Raw genomic sequence first — 16,788 nt, 5'->3', positions numbered from 1 at the left:
TGGGCAACGTTTGTCAACATTATAGTGCAATTAATATATTGTTTAGTGTTGTGTAGTGGCTTTACTGGCATGCGTCCCACAATTTTTTGTTTTATTGCCCCAACAAGATTTACGGTGAGGGAAAAAGTATTTGATCCCCTGCTGATTTTGTACGTTTGCCCACTGACAAAGAAATGATCAGTCTATAATTTTAACGGTAGGTTTATTTGAACAGTGAGAGACAGAATAACAAAAAAATCCAGGAAAACGCATTTCAAAAATGTTATAAATTGATTTGCATTTTAATGAGGGAAATAAATATTTGACCCCTCTGCAAAACATGATTTAGTACTTGGTGGCAAAACCCTTGTTGGCAATCACAGAGGTCAGACGTTTCTTGTAATTGGCCACCAGGTTTGCACACATCTCAGGAGGGATTTTGTCCCACTCCTCTTTGCAGATCTTCTCCAAGTCATTAAGGTTTCGAGGCTGACGTTTGGTAACTCGAACCTTCAGCTCCCTCCACAGATTTTCTATGGGATTAAGGTCTGGATACTTACTTGTCCACTCCAGGACCTTAATATGCTTCTTCTTGAGCCACTCCAGCCTCAGGCTGAGGGAGATTGAGATTTTAGCATGTACAGTGAGGGAAAAAAGTATTTGATCCTCTGCTGATTTTGTACGTTTGGGACTCCCAATCACGGCCGGTTGTGATGCAGTCTGGAATAAATAAAGTTATCAATTAGTTACCCTAACCAAATGGACAGCACAGGCTGTATGCAGCTGCTGTTATTAGTAGCCTACAGTTGATCAGACTGAAAATTGGTCTCGTTTTCATCCCATTCAGCATGTCAGATCTCTATTGTTAGGGTGAAGCCTAGGCTGCTATAACATTTATGTAATGAGTTTTTGCTTGTGTCTGTGTCACACACCCTGACCATAGTTTGCTTTGTATGTTTCTATGTTTTGTTTGGTCAGGATGTGATCTGAGTGGGCATTCTATGTTACATGTCTAGTTTGTCTATTTCTATGTTTGGCCTGATATGATTCTCAATCAGAGGCAGGTGTTAGTCATTGTCTCTGATTGGGAACCATATTTAGGTAGCCTGTTTGGTGTTGGGTTTTGTGGGTGATTGTTCCTGTCTCTGTGTTTGTACCAGATAGGGCTGTTTTGGTTTGGCACATTTCTTGTTTTGTTAGTCTATTCATGTATAGTTTCTTTATTAAAGAACCATGAATAATAACCACACTGCGTTTTGGTCAGCCTCTCCTTCAACTCAAGAAAACCGTTAGTCTGTCCAGAGTGGTTTTATGTGTTATCATCTTTGCAGGAGCCTCCACTGTTTGGAGGATATATTGGGTGCGTTCGTAAATTCACTCTGGCTACCTACTCCGATTTCAGAGCACTCTGGTCTGATTGTGCCAGAGTGCAGAATAACTGATTAATTTAATAACACATTGACACAGGTGTTGTTAAGCCCGAGACGAAGTCGAGATCCGGCAAACCGTGCAAATATATCCTCCTAACACAAGCTTCGAGGGCATTATCACTTTTGTATGGGTTACCAGCATATTCAAATACTGATTGACATGTTTTCAATAAAAACTTTATTTTGGTGCATTTATTCGTACTATTTCATCCTTCCACAAGATATAGTCCCGACACAAATCTACCCAAGACAGCTGCTCATTTGTTCTATCTGTTTGGTTGCTAGAGACGCGACCCAGTCGTTTGTTCTAAATGTTTCATTGCCATACTGGCTAGCAATGTCAAAAAATCCAGTCAGATTAAATAGCTGCATTTGCATTTGTTTAAGCGGTTTTCTAGTGACATTTATTTGGATACATCCATAACAATGAGCTAATGAGGTGCGATTTTTGCCTGGCAAAGAAAATGTTCTCACTCGCCAGGACACTGTTGTTCAGAGGAGCTAGCCAACAACACAGCTAACACAATCACTTCAAACTGATAGACATTTCAAATTGACATTTCTTTCTTCTGTATATCCATCAAAATGATGCCATCTGATTTATGATTTCGACTGGCTGAGAAAGCGCTGCCTGCCTCTCCGTCTCCCCTCACAGTTTCTGTGGCTGTGTCACAGGATTTATTGCCATTACAGGAGAGTAATTAATTATCTGTCTGTAGCTATCTATTTGATTACTTTGATTAACACAGAGCTTACACTCAAACATCTCTCCTGCTAATATCTCCCCAGGCACTGTCGTTATGTTTATTGAATCATTGTTGCTCCAGTCTCTTTCAAATGCACCAGCTATTAAAGCTATCACTGTCTTAATTTTGATACAACTGGTCATCTTACAGATGATAAACTGGAGAAGCTTGAGGGAACAGTTCATAGGCACCTAATCTCGTGGGACATTTGTAATATCTCAGTATCAATAGCTGACTCGGTTCGTAGATGACGACGCGTTTCTCTGTCTTAGCTGCCGTGGATTGGTAAGAAGTATAGGACATTGGGAGGTCTAGATTGCTTCATCGATATATAGTGGTCAGTTTCTTAGCACTGACCAGGCCAAAGTAGCACAGCGGGGTCAGAATGTCCTCTGCTAACGAACTTAGGGAATTAGCCCATCTAAATCATCCCGTCTCTCCTCTGGCACTGTCTCCACTCATTACACTGTCTCCACTCATTACACTGTCTCCACTCATTAATCAATGAGATGTCATCTTCTGAACCATGAGGTAACTTTTATTTCAAGGCATCGCACACTCCTTCTCCCTCTCTCTCTCTCTTTCTCTTTCTTTCTCATCCTCTCTCGCTCAGCAAGGGGTGGGGGTTAAAGGATCAGGTCTGACTCTATACAATAGCCCACTTTATTTAGCTCCCGCGATCAAATTAATTGATGGGTAGATAGCAGATGCTCTAACACAACTATGAATAACATGTGTTGTGCAGTTGATCCCATTGGCTGACCTTACCTGATCCTGTCTCATCTGAACTGGACATACAAATTACGAAGACAAATCGTTGAATACGTCATCATCATCAACTTTTATTTCCAGAACATAAATGCTTTTAATTGTCACTACCACTGTTATGTTAGGATCAGCTGGGCTTAATCATTGTCTGGCCCAAAAGTACCCCCTGAGCTCCCTAATAACAGAAGTATGAGGTGAAAGTATTGTTTTCTCATCAGAGCAGCATATGCAGTAAATTCCATATATTCCCGTATTTAAATTTATCTCCCTGTATAATCTATACTAATCAAAAGGCTTTATTATACTCACTGATACTCAAACGCAATTGCAATTCGGTAGTTTTGCAGCAAAAAAGTTCAATGCATGTGTTATGTGTGAGTTTGCATATGCATTCACAATGTTTCTGTTTCATTGTCTGTTTAATTGTGTGTGTGTGTCTGCAAGTGACGTGCATGTGCGAACATGCGTGTGCATGCGCGTGCATGCTTTGTCCGTGTGTGTGCGTGTTCAGAGTGAGAGCCGTGACGAGGCTGTGACGTGTGTTGATCACCGGTCCAGCCAGCGTAGTGTGGGATAGCGCTCAGACAGTGTCCTGCGGAGCTGAGTGCTCTGTGTCTTATCTCTGGTCTCCACCACACACTCCACCTGTGAGCACACAACACAGATTTAATCCTAATCATCTCTCACTGCCACACACACACACACAGTCTGTGAAATGTAAATGAATGATCTCTAAGATAAATACACACTGACCCACACGTTTAGAACATACCACTGTTACGTGGTTGTAGCATGATGCAACAAGCTCCCAACACTCTCAATGCATGTGAAGTCCCTGTCGATTCCAGCCTGTCTCCTTTCTAATACTAGACTTAACCCGGTACATGGTAGTAACATAATATTGTACCTTCCCATAATATACCTGTACATAACTTGTTTTACAGCTGCCAACTTTACAGTCAGTTAAAGTCACACATCTTGAACTTCTAAATCATGCTTGCCATTAGTAGGCAACATCTCAAATCAGAGTCATAAACCACTTCCAAATCAATCACATATTGACACTGTCTAGCACCACTAGTCCAAGAATCCACCACACATCTCACACTACCCTGCACTACCAACACAGCGGCAACCCGAGCCAGGGTTTCCACGGCAATGACAGTGTGAAAAGCAGCTGAGTGGATTTTGGGGGAAGAGGGTAAGGCTGTTGTACCAGAGCCTTGAAGAGATCGCCTCTGTCATTGTGTCTACGGTGGCAAACATCCAACAACCTGATGGAGAGAGAGAGAGAGAGAGAGAGAGAGAGAGAGAGAGAGAGAGAGAGAGAGAGAGAGAAAGGTAGAGAGAAAGAAGATGAAAAGAAGCATTACTGAGAGGTGACAGATGGCATTGTTCCTATTTTGTTGCATTACAACCTGTAATTTAAATAGATTTGGATTTCATGTAACGGACATACACAAAATAGTCCAAATTGGTGAAGTGAAATGAAAAAAAGAACTTGTTTAAAAAAATTCTAAAAAATAAAAAACAGAAAAGTGGTGTGTGCATATGTATTCGCCCCCTTTGCTATGAAGCCTCTAAATAAGATCTGGTGCAACCAATTACTTTCAGAAGTCACATAATTAGTTAAATAAAGTCCACCTATGTGCAATCTAAGTGTCACATGATCTGTCACACGATCTCAGTATATTTACACCTGTCCTGAAAGGCCCCAGAGTCTGCAACACCACTAAGCAAGGGGCACCATGACGACCAAGGAGCTCTCCAAACAGGTCAGGGACAAAGTTGTGGAGAAGCATAGATCAGGGTTGGGTTATAAATAAAAAATCCAAAACTTTGAACATCCCACGGAGCACCATTAAATACATTTTTAAAAAATGGAAAGAATATGGCACCACAACAAATCTGCCAAGAGAGGGCCACCCGCCAAAATTCATGGAACAGGCAAGGAGGGCATTAATCAGAGAGGCAACAAAGAGACCAAAGATAACCCCGAAGGAGCTGCAAAGCTCCACAGTGGAGATTGGAGTATCTGTCCATAGAACCACTTTAAGCCGTACACTCCACAGAGCTGGGCTTTATGGAAGAGTGGCCAGAAAGCCATTGCTTAAAGAAAAAATTGGTGTTCACCAAAAGACATGTGGGAAGGTAACACATGGAAGAAGGTACTCTGGTCAGATGAATGTAGCTTTTTGGCCATCAAGGAAAACACTATGTCTGGCGCAAACCCAACACCTCTTCATCACCCTGAGATAACCATCCCCACAGTGAAGCATGGTGGTGGCAGCATCATGCTGTGGGGGATGTTTTTTATCGGCAAGGACTGGGAAACTGGTCAGAATTGAAGGAATGGTGGATGGCGCTAAATACAATGAAAGTCTTGAGGGAAACCTGTTTCAGTCTTCCAGACTGGGAATGAGGTTCACCTTCCAGCAGGACAATGACCCTAAGCATACTGCTAAAGCAACACTCAGGTGGTTTAAGGGGAAACATTTAAATGTCTTGGAATAGCCTAGTCAAAGGCCAGACCTCAATCCAATTGAGAATCTGTGGTATGACTTAAAGATTGCTGTACACCAGCAGAACCCATCCAACTTGAAGGAGCTGGAGCAGTTTTCCCTTGAAGAATGGGCAAAAATCCCAGTGGCTAGACGTGCCAGGCTTATAGACATACCCCAAGAGACTTGCAGCTGTAAAAGTGCACTCTATAAAGTATTGACTCGGGGGGGGGATAGTTATGCATTTTCTGTTTTTTTGTCTTATTTCTTGTTTGTTTCAGAAGAAAAAATATTTTGCTTCTTCAAAGTGGTAGGCATGTTGTGTAAATCAAATGATACAAACCCCCCCAAAATAAATGTTATTTCCAGGTTGTAAGGCAACAAAATAGGAAAAAATCCAGGGGGTGAATCCTTTCGCAAGCCACTGTAAACATACAGAACGAGAGAAAGAAAAAGTGGATGAGGAGAAAGAGAGGAGCAGACTTCATTCACATTGGTCTTGTTATCAGAGGATTTGTCTGTCCAGACTGAACATCCTGCCAGGTAAAGCCTCCTCCTGTCCTGTGGCTTATTCTGATGCGATCGGATGTGGGGAGAACAGGGTCACGGGGCCAGATTTGGCACAGAGGCATTACCGTCACTGAGAGAGTGTGAGTGATCTAACTATACGCACCATAATCTAACTATACACACTTATCTCCATCCATATGCAGCACAGATATCAGAACCGGTGATTAATAAGGTCTGGTAGTACTGGGTTATGGTCAGTCTGTCTGACCGTACACTCTGACGTGTGTTTTTGTTTCAGAGAAATAGGGAGTAATCAACCGCTTATACACTAGTGTATTTATATTCAGATGTACAGTATAGTTCATAACTATCTGTTCTCATGTTAGTGTTTAACTCACTTGATGTCCTCTCGGGCCAGGATGTCCAGTAGCTTGGCCATGTCCCCTGGAAAGTCCCCCAACTGCACCGTAAACTTATTGACCCGGTCGTCCAGAACCAGGGCTCGGTCAACACACTGTCTGATCAGGTCCAACTCCATGTTAGCACTGCTGACCACCACAGCTACCCTGCAGCGGGCAGACAAGGACATAGATGGAGACTCAATTCATCGGAATATCAATAGGTAACCTTTTATATGTTTTGATACAGTAACCCACACTAGCCGTGCGTTAACCCACCTTTTGCCCTTCAGCTCTGGTAGTTGACCAGCCAAGATGGCCGCCAGTCCCATGGCTCCCTCTGTGTCCACTGTGGAGTGTTCAAACTCCTGGAACCTTAGCATGGCTACCAGAGAGTCCTCCTCTCTGTTGGGAAGAGTAAAAGGTCAGGTATACTCAGAGAGAGAGAACAACAATAGCACCACAACAACAGCAGTGCTAAATGACAATGATTGAGACACTTTACTGCACTCTGGGCTCTAATTTGCGACCCTCTTGATCCCATATGATCCTAAATATTTAGCTGTAGAAGAAAAATATTCGCCCAGATAATACATTGAATGGCAAAATAATATTGGTGTCATTAGGAGCAACAAGTTAAGTTGTTACATTTGTATCATATATTGCGTATACTTTCACCTCACCTGTGAGATTGAAGAGGGAATTCAGCAACTTTTAAAAGTGCTTCTTTACTACAAAAAGTTAAACAAACATTGACCCTTAGATTTGATCAAGGTTTTACAGACATAAAAATAAAGGGGACTTTTATGTATTTCAAAATGGCCGCCTATTGGTCAGATTATTGCAAATAATCACGTCATATTTTGTGTTGTATTCCCATTGTGGTTGGTCCCTGAACGCATAGGAGAACATTTAGTAATATACAAAAGCCTCCTTCTTACCTATCTGCAAAAGGCTATTAAGGCAGAGACGCATTTTTGCTTTTAGCACTCTGTTTGCTCCTCAATTCATGCACCTTGGTTGGAGAGGCAGGTAACCCGGCAGTGTTCACGTCTCTTTGCACCTCACCTGTGAGTACCATGGTTGCACCTTTACAATGCATAGAACTGCTAGTCTTTTGCCCAAACTGTTCAAAATGTAAGACCGGAGCTAACATCTTTCCTTTCCATCGCGGATTCGCAATTCACATTTGATCATTTCAGAAACCATGTTGCGGGCCGCTAACTTGTTTGATAACAAGCAAATGTCCAGTCACGTTACCTAGCTGCCTAACAACCTGGTAACTTGTCCAGTAAGAAGGCACTGGAAGGAAGGAAATGGGCTCCTCCAGGAGATATGGATTCATATAGGCCTAGGGCTCTATTCAATCTGTATCGCTGAAGCGAATGCACTCTCCGCCACTGTGGGAACATCGTCTTTAATTGTCAATCACGCAATAACGCTGAACCTCCGTGATACGCATTTAATAGAGCCCCTGGTGCTCCTTAGTACTGTCTGGTGCTTCTAACCTTGGGTGCATTAGTGCTACCAATATAGAGCCATGGCAACAATCACAGCACTGGGGAACAGAGGGGTGTCTATGTCCAGACATGTAGAATACTATGATGATGGCGAATGTGTGGTGAGATACCCTCCTCTTCCATAGAGATGTAGTACCTGACAGAGATGACTTTATCGACAAATGTCTTAGCCAGCTGGAAGGTGTGGGTCCCCATTGAGTGCTCAAATAGGTCTGGGGATAGAGAGTGAGTTATAGGCGTTGAGTTCAGTGAGTACAGCGCCATGACAATCTATTTAAGAAAAAGGAAGAAAACGTACAGAGAGAAAAACACATCACAGGGGGTAGAGGTATGGGTTCAGATGGCCTACAGAGGTACAAGTGCACAGTACCTCCATAAAGCTTCTTGTTTGGGGTGCTGTATAGTTCTCTAGTCACCGGGCTGCCTGTTTTGAGGGACTGTAGTAGCAACGGGAATCCTTCTGGTTCAACTCCCTGTCAAAGAGAACAATGGTACATAAATCCCAATATTATTTTGTCGATTTAGTGGACATTCAGCGCTATGCTGAGTATGATGGGGATCCATACGTTTGCAACTTACTCACTACGACAATAGCACACTAAACAAATATTCAGAGTTAGGAAACACTTACTATGACAGTGATGCGCGAGTTGAGGTGTTTGATGGCGGCTGCTGTGCCAACCAGTAGACTACACTGCCCACCAGCGGGCACAATGACTGCATCTAGTTTGGGCACCTGCTCATAGATCTCCATGCCTACTGTGCCCAGTCCTGCCAAGTACACAGCACTATCATCCCTGAGCGAGAGATAGAGAGAGAAATACAGTATTACCATGTGCCCATGTGTTAGTGTCACATTGCCATCAGTGCATGTTATAAAATAAAGGAGAGCTATGGGAATGGCTCCCAGGGTGACTTACTCTTCCAGGTAAAGGTATCCGTTCTCCTTGGCCAGGTGGCGGGCGTGTTTCAGGGAGTCCCTGGCCGTGCTGCCGTAGGAGATTACCATGGCGCCGTAGTCACGGTACATCCTGAGGTGGGGCTGGGCACAGCTGGCTGGCATGATGACAAACACTGGGATCCTCAACTCCACTGCATGGTGGGCTACGGCCATGGAGAAGCTACAGTTTGTAGCCACAATTACCCCCTTCTTCTGCTGCTCCTGTGGAGGGGGATGGGATTAGTAATTAGTATTTGTTAAGCTTGTTAGCTACTTGTTAGCTTGGACTTTTCCCCAGCTGGAATGCATTGAGAGATGCATTGTGGTGCATACCTGGCTGAGGGAGGTGAGCATGTAGAGAACGCCTCTTTCCTTCACTGAGCCTGTGTAGTGGAGGTGTTCCTTCTTCAGGAAGATCTCCATGCCGTACTGTTTGGACAGTCTGGAGTACTGGGAACACAAACAAGCACGATGCGAGTCAGCTTCCGCATATGAAGCAGGGTTTATCATCTACAGTTATTACTCTTCGGGGAAAAAAGGTACTACTTAGAAGAAACGGAGGGTTCTTCGCCTGTCCCTCATCCAAGAATCCTTTAAGAACCCTTTGGTGAAAAGGCTTTAACTGGACACAAAAGGGTTCTCCTACAGACAAGGGACATCCAAAGAACCCTTTATGGTTCTAGCTGGTACATTTTTTTGTGAGAGTGTATAGAAGGCTCTGAACATACCATGCAGGGGGTCTTCTGCATCCTCATCTGGATTTTGAAGGCTGCAGCACTGATGTCATCGAAGCGGAGGTATTCAGGCTTGGGTGGTGTGATTGCTTTGCTCTCGCTGCCTCTCTTCTTGTTAGTCTTGGGCGGGTCCATCAGCTGGATCTGAGGGGCCCCCACCACCTTGGTCTCCTTGGTCTTGACTTCCCCATTGAGGCACTCCTCCTCCTCAATACCAAAGTCCTTCAGGCGCTCTGGGTGGATGAGGGTGGGCCGCACGCCCGCAACCCCGTTACAAACGGGGGCGTCCTTGTTGCAGGTAGTCTTGGAAGAGGTAGAGCAGCCCTGTTTAGTTGACCCAAGACGCTGCGCCTCGCTGGGGGAGAAAGGAAGATGAACAGGGCTTGGAATTACTCTCTCTGGTTGGGTGTCTGTAATGATGGATACAGCTCTTACCGTTATACACATGTATTTCAGGTTAAAGGTCTCAGCAATGGACTAGAATGATGAGAGGGAGCAGGAGGAGAGAATTGCTAATAGGCTGGGTGGAGTTTTCAGGAGTAAGATTTGACCATGTGTGTGAACAAGTGGGGAATAGATTAGCCACTGCTTTACAAAGTCTGGGAGTGATGGCAGTAACCTTGTGCTCTGTACAATAGGAGATAATCCACAGAGATCTTCCCATGTCCAGGTACAACTGGCTGTCCCTGATGACAACGGAAATAGCTGTAGGTTTTAACCTATTAACCACACACACACACACACAAGGCTCTTATGTTGTTGTCTGTTTGGATGGTACAGAGGGGAAGTGAATGGTTTAATTTAGTCACCTATCATGTTCTCAGAGTTTCACCTCTGCTTGATTAATTTGATCTCTGATTAAACAATGACTCATTTGAATCATTTCAATGCAGTCTTTTAGGGGCATGCAGTAATTAAACATGCTTTGAATAAAGTTAAATGAGAGAGAAGCTTATTATCAGTGATAGTTTGACTAAATCCTGTAACTCAATAACAACTTGGTAGAGCATTTAGTTGGATTGTTGTTAAACCTAGTACTTAATGTCCAAATATTTCCATTATTGTCAATAGGATTGATAATATAGTTAATTCAACCTTTGCATTATTGTGGTAATTAGGATACATAGTTACAGTTGAAGTCGGAAGTTTACATACACCTTTTTCACAATTCCTGACATTTAAACCAAATACAAATTTTCTGTTTTAGGTCAGTTAGGATCACCACTTGATTTTAAAATGTGAAATGTCAGAATAATAGTAGAGAGAATGATTTATTTCAGCTTTTATTTATTTCATTACTTTCCCAGTGGGTCAGAAGTTTACATACACTCAATTAGTATTTGGTAGCATTGCCTTTAAATTGTTTAAAAACATTTCGGGTAGCCTTCCACAAGTTTCCCCACAATAAATTGGGTGAATTTTGGCCCATTCCTCCTGACAGAGCTGGTGTAACTGAGTCAGGTTTGTAGGCCTCCTTGCTCGCACACGCTTTTTCAATTCTGGCCACACATTTTCTATAGGATTGAGGTCAGGGCTTTGTGATGGCCACTCCCAATATCTTGCGTTTGTTGTCCTTAAGCCATTTTGCCACAACTTTGGAAGTATGCTTGGGGTCATTGTCCATTCAGAAGACCCATTTGCGACCAAGCTTAAACTATCCACATAATTTTCCGTCCTCATGATGCCATCTATTTTGTGAAGTGCACCAGTCCCTCCTGCAGCAAAGCACCCCCACAACATGATGCTGATTTTTAGCACCAAAGTACGTTCTTCTCTAGGAGACAGAACGGGTCTCCTTCCTGAGCGGTATGACGGCTGCGTGGTCCCATGGTGTTTATACTTGCATACTATTGTCTGTACAGATGAACGTGGTACCTTCAGGCATTTGGAAATTGCTGCCAAAGGATGAACCTGACTTGTGGAGGTCTACAATTATTTTTCTGAGGTCTTGGCTGATTTCTTTTGATTTTCCAATGATATCAAGGAAAGAGGCTCTGCGTTTGAAGGTAGGCCTTGATATACAATCATAGGTACACCTCCAATTGACTCAAATTATGTCAATTAGCCTGTCAGAAGCTTCTAAAGCCATGACATCATTTTCTGGAATTTTCCAAGCTGTTTAAAGGCACAGTCAAATTAGTGTATGTAGACTTCTGACCCACTGGAATTGTGATACAGTGAATTATAAGTGAAATAATCTGTCTGTAAACAATTGTTGGAAAAATTACTTGTGTCATGCACAAAGTAGCTGTCCTAACCGACTTGCAAAAACTGTAGTTTGTTAACAAGACATTTGTGGAGTGGTTGAAAAACAAGTTTTCATGACTCCAACCTAAGTGTATGTAAACTTCCGACTTCAACTGTATATTATCAGCAATTAGGTCATTCAGAATTAAGGCTCTATTTATAAAGACATACAGGGATTAGATAAGACCGGGGATTAGATTCACCTACTAACATTGCCTTATAAACATTCCTAGCAACTACATGTAGTATTCATTAAATTGAATTTAAATAACCTAATGCATTCATATACATGCTAGTGTATGATATATTATGTTTTGGGGAGACTCCTTTTCAAAAGTCACTTAGTTTTGCTCACATTATATGCACTACTGAAATGGATAGACTGTATGTCATCATTCAAACCAGCTGTTAAAATATAACTTCACTTTAAGTTTCCATTGTGTATACACCACAGGATGTTGGTGGCACCTTAATTGGGGAGGACGGGCTCGTGGTAATGGCTGGACCGGAATAGTATCAAATATCTCAAACACATGGTTTCCATGCCATTCCATTGAATCCGTTCCAGACATTATTATGACCCGTCCTCCCCTCAGCAGCCTCCACTGGTATACACATGGGCAGAATGTCCAAGAGCTAAGTCATAGCAACGACGTCAAGATACAAACAGCACTAGCACATAAAACCACCAGGTGGAGTTACTCTGTTGACATTCTATTTCCCTAATATCCTATGTATTTGGCTCTGTTTCCTGTTTCACAACCAGTCGTTCTATTAATATCGTCTACTCGGACATAAGAGCTGCTTTACCCTTTCACCCCTTTCCCCAGTTAACCCTCTGACACTAATGTCCATCTACACCATTTGCCTCTTTAATCCTTCACACTTTCTCTCAGTAATGCCACCTCTCCGTCTCCTTTCTACTGTCTCGGAATGTGGAAGACCCCAAGCTTCTCTCTGTCTTTCACTCTCTCCTTTATCGCTCTCTCTCTCTCTATATCTTTAGGTCCTTCCCTGTGTCCAGTCTGTTTACCTGGGGAGGAAGAAGAGGATGAAGGATAGAACCAGGCGGAGGAGGAGGCATATCAGAACGTGGAAGGCTGGCAAGAGAAATCTGTTCCCCGGGTCTGGAGAGGGTATCACAGGGGCAGGGACATGGCTACGGGGGGCCTTGGCTACTACTGTGGACCTGGGGAGAGCAAGGGAAGCTGGAGGTGGTGGAGGTGCTGTTTCAGGTGGAGGAGGAGGACAACAGGGATTGGAGATGCCGTTAGATTTGGGGACAGGAAGGGGTTTACTGGTGGCTCTAGAGGACTTGGTAGATATCCTTGCACGAGGAGAAGGAAGATGGTGGAGACTGGAGGTTGTGGCTGGTGTAGTTAGTTGACCTTGGGGAGAGAGAAGAGGTGCAGAACAAGGATGAAGGAGAACAGGAAGAGGTGCAACACGAGGTGCAGAAGGAGCCACAGCAGGAGTCACTACAGGAGAAGCGGCAGTGGGAGTATTTGGTTCCTTAGGGTGTTGGGGGGGTACGTCTACAGCCAGGGCTCGGGTGGGAAATCCCTCTGTGTCTAATGGGGTACAGTGGATGGGTGATGAATCTGTAGAGTCCCACCTCTGCCAGAAGGGGTCATTCTCATCACTATCGCTGAATCCCACTCTGTTAGGCGATCCATCTCTGATATAGTTGGCGTAGATGAACTGGGCGGCAAAGTTCATCCTGGACCACCTTTTCAGCTATAGTCCCAGGATCCACTCTGGATAAGTCCCGAAAAGTCCTCTCCCTGCTCCTCCTGTGTTGCGCGTCCAGGAGTGTGTGGGACAGTGTGTCGGCTCAGAGCGCTCCCACTGTGTTAACTGCACTGCCCTGGATCCCTTCCTGGGGCTATTTAAGGAGCGATTACCCAGAGGCACATGCCCGCCCGCCGCCCAGCCCTCCAGCCCAGCTTGCCTCCAGCCCTGGCCTGGCCCCTCCCTCCCCTTGTCTCTATTCCGGTCCCAGACCTGGAATAAACCTCCAGGTCCGTGGCGTGTTGGTAATCAGACGCTGTAAGGGGATAGATACAGACTTACAGTTTATCTAGGGAACAATGATCTGGGATCTTAGGCAGTTAGTCGAGATAGAGACACTAGGAGGATCAGAGATGAGAGAGAGCGAGAGAGAGAGCGCAATGACTTTCTAAGCAGGGAGATCCTATTCAGTCAGGATAAGAAGGTATGTAGAAGCTTCCTCCACCTCTGATCTCTAAACTAGGATGAAGATGTCCCCTACAACGTTCCCCACAGTCAGCGAAGGCTCAACAAAATCTTTGACCTTTGACTCATTTCAGATAGTACAGCTGTCTAAAAGCTCACTTGACTAAAACTCTATCTCATTGTGATTAAGATAGCAACATACACTATATAAAGAATGTAAAGAATGTAATATTTGATGTTTACAATATGTGAATCTAGGAATCAGTGGGGCTGACTGAAGTCTGACTGGAACAGTGAGAGAAGAGATAAACCAGAGGCAAAGGTCATCGTTAACGTACACAATCCCATCTACACAGAAACACACACGCACACGCGTAGCACGCTCACACACACACATCAGATTGAACCCTAACCCCTTTGTTATTGGGTACTCCCTGTTCACCCACGACTGCGTGGCCATGCACGCCTCCAACTCAATCATCAAGTTTGCGGACGACACAACAGTGGTAGGCTTGATTACCAACAACGACGAGACGGCCTACAGGGAGGAGGTGAGGGCCCTCGGAGTGTGGTGTCAGGAAAATAACCTCACACTCAACGTCAACAAAACTAAGGAGATGATTGTGGACTTCAGGAAACAGCAGAGGGAACTCCCCCCTATCCACATCGATGGAACAGTAGTGGAGAGGGTAGCTAGTTTTAAGTTCCTCGGCATACACATCACAGACAAACTGAATTGGTCCACTCACACTGACAGCGTCGTGAAGAAGGCGCAGCAGCGCCTATTCAACCTCAAGAGGCTGAAGAAATTCGGCTTGTCACCAAAAGCACTCACAAACTTCTACAGATGCACAATCGAGAGCATCCTGGCGGGCTGTATCACCGCCTGGTACGGCAACTGCTCCGCCCTCAACCGTAAGGCTCTCCAGAGGGTAGTGAGGACTGCACAACGCATCACCAGGGGCAAACTACCTGCCCTCCAGGACACCTACACCACCCGTTGTTACAGGAAGGCCATAAAGATCATCAAGGACATCAACCACCGAACCACTGCCTGTTCACCCCGCTATCATCCAGAAGGCGAGGTCAGTACAGGTGCATCAAAGCTGGGACCGAGAGACTGAAAAACAGCTTCTATCTCAAGGCCATCAGACTGTTAAACAGCCACCACTAACATTGAGTGGCTGCTGCCAACACACTGTCATTGCCACTGACCCAACTCCAGCCATTTTAATAATGGGAATTGATGGGAAATGATGTAAATATATCACTAGCCACTTTAAACAATGCTACCTTATATAATGTTACTTACCCTACATTATTCATCTCATATGCATATGTATATACTGTACTCTACATCATCGACTGCATCCTTATGTAATACATGTATCACTAGCCACTTTAACTATGCCACTTTGTTTACTTTGTCTACACACTCATCTCATATGTATATACTGTACTCGATACCATCTACTGTATGCTGCTCTGTACCATCACTCATTCATATATCCTTATGTACATATTCCTTATCCCCTTACACTGTGTATAAGACAGTGGTTTTGGAATTGTTAGTTAGATTACTTGTTGGTTATCACTGCATTGTCGGAACTAGAAGCACAAGCATTTCGCTACACTCGCATTAACATCTGCTAACCATGTGTATGTGACAAATAAAATTTGATTTGATTTGATTTAGTGACAGGGAGGGATGTGTCTGCCAAAGAGTTAACCGGTATCCAGAGCTGACCTAATCTTTTGTCAGGACAATGGTGTTTTGTAGGGTCTGTAGAATGCTAGGAGATGGGGCATGAACTAAGAAACAGGGCGCGGGTGCAAGCTGTCCCCCCCAAAGTTCCTTTCTAATGGGCTGTGTAGCACTCGGTCACCCCCTACCCTGTAGCATTGAGGCTTAGATGGCTGGGAGGCTCTGTTCCATTCAGCACAACTCCCTGTCTATCTGATGATGACCCTCTTGGCAGGCCAACCACTGTTGTTCCTGGAAAGGCTACCAGGGGACCTAGCTGTGCTTCCCACACAACTCTCCTTGTGTGAGAGAGAGAGAGATATTATCCCTGCACCCACCCTCCCCTCCCTCTCTCTCTGTCCCCTTGGTTGTCAGGCGTCTCTTGACTGCCTCTTTTCTCTGTGTTGAGTTTTGGTTTATTAGTGGAATTCGGTAATAACATGTTCCACAACCAGCCATCTTCATGCCTCTCTCTCTCTCTCTCTCTCTCTCTCTCTCTCTCTCTCTCTCTCTCTCTCTCTCTCTCTCTCTCTCTCTCTCTCTCTCTCTCTCTCTCTCTCTCTCTCTCTCTCTCTCTCTCTCTCTCTCTCTCTCTCTCTCTCTCTCTCTCTCTCTCTCTCTCTCTCTCTCTCTCTCTCTCTCTCTCTCTCTCTCTCTCTCTCTCTCTCTCTCTCTCTCTCTCTCTCTCTCTCTCTCTCTCTCGACAGTCATATCAATGGTCCCTGTCCGAACCCACCATCCCCCAACTTTTCCTCTACTTCTTTCCCACCCTGCTTAAGTTCTCCTCTTCAGAGCTGCTTACGAGGCCAGACAGTCAGCCCCTGATGGAGCCAAAGAAAGTCAAGCTTTAATGCTTAATGGAGATAACCATGTTCACTACGTAAGAGCCTCCGCAGTGTGCGTGTGCCTGAGTTCATGCGAGTGTGTGCACGTGCATGTGCATGTGACAGTACACCATTTTTTTTTTTACAAAATCAATTAAGGCAGCTGTAACTACAAGCATTCCCACAGATTATAAAGGATATGTTTTCTTCATGCTGCATTGACCCAGTGTGTCACTACACGCCATACCGTT

At 44.3% G+C, this 16,788-nt stretch overlaps 1 protein-coding gene across 1 annotated transcript; it reads right to left on the bottom strand.

The window, feature by feature from the left end:
* Nucleotides 1–2,977: 2,977 nt before the first annotated feature.
* LOC124038152 (L-threonine ammonia-lyase-like) lies at nt 2,978–13,641 on the bottom strand. Its single transcript, XM_046353665.1, has 11 exons — nt 13,389–13,641; nt 9,521–9,881; nt 9,126–9,242; nt 8,773–9,014; nt 8,484–8,649; nt 8,223–8,325; nt 7,989–8,064; nt 6,612–6,737; nt 6,333–6,500; nt 4,140–4,197; nt 2,978–3,568 (listed from the first exon to the last, which is right to left on the bottom strand). The coding sequence occupies exons 1-11, from the start codon at nt 13,490–13,492 to the stop codon at nt 3,470–3,472; spliced, it is 1,620 nt and encodes a 539-aa protein (XP_046209621.1). The 5' UTR covers nt 13,493–13,641; the 3' UTR covers nt 2,978–3,469.
* Nucleotides 13,642–16,788: the final 3,147 nt, after the last annotated feature.

The sequence above is a fragment of the Oncorhynchus gorbuscha genome, linkage group LG06 (genome assembly GCF_021184085.1).
Source record: "Oncorhynchus gorbuscha isolate QuinsamMale2020 ecotype Even-year linkage group LG06, OgorEven_v1.0, whole genome shotgun sequence".
NCBI classification, from domain to species: Eukaryota; Metazoa; Chordata; class Actinopteri; order Salmoniformes; family Salmonidae; genus Oncorhynchus; species Oncorhynchus gorbuscha.
This window is presented reverse-complemented; position numbering and strand designations above follow the sequence as displayed.

What these genes read in the sequence shown, in the direction of transcription:
- LOC124038152 (XM_046353665.1), bottom strand. Translation starts at nt 13,492, where the DNA reads ATGAACTTTGCCGCCCAGTTCATCTACGCCAACTATATCAGAGATGGA. An exon ending in AATGACCCCTTCTGGCAGAG is followed by an intron (nt 9,882 to 13,388) that starts GTGGGACTCTAC and finishes TTTCTCCCCCAG; the next exon opens with CGAGGCGCAGCGTCTTGGGT. An exon ending in GCGATCTCTTCAAGGCTCTG is followed by an intron (nt 3,569 to 4,139) that starts GTACAACAGCCT and finishes GTGTGCTCACAG; the next exon opens with GTGGAGTGTGTGGTGGAGAC.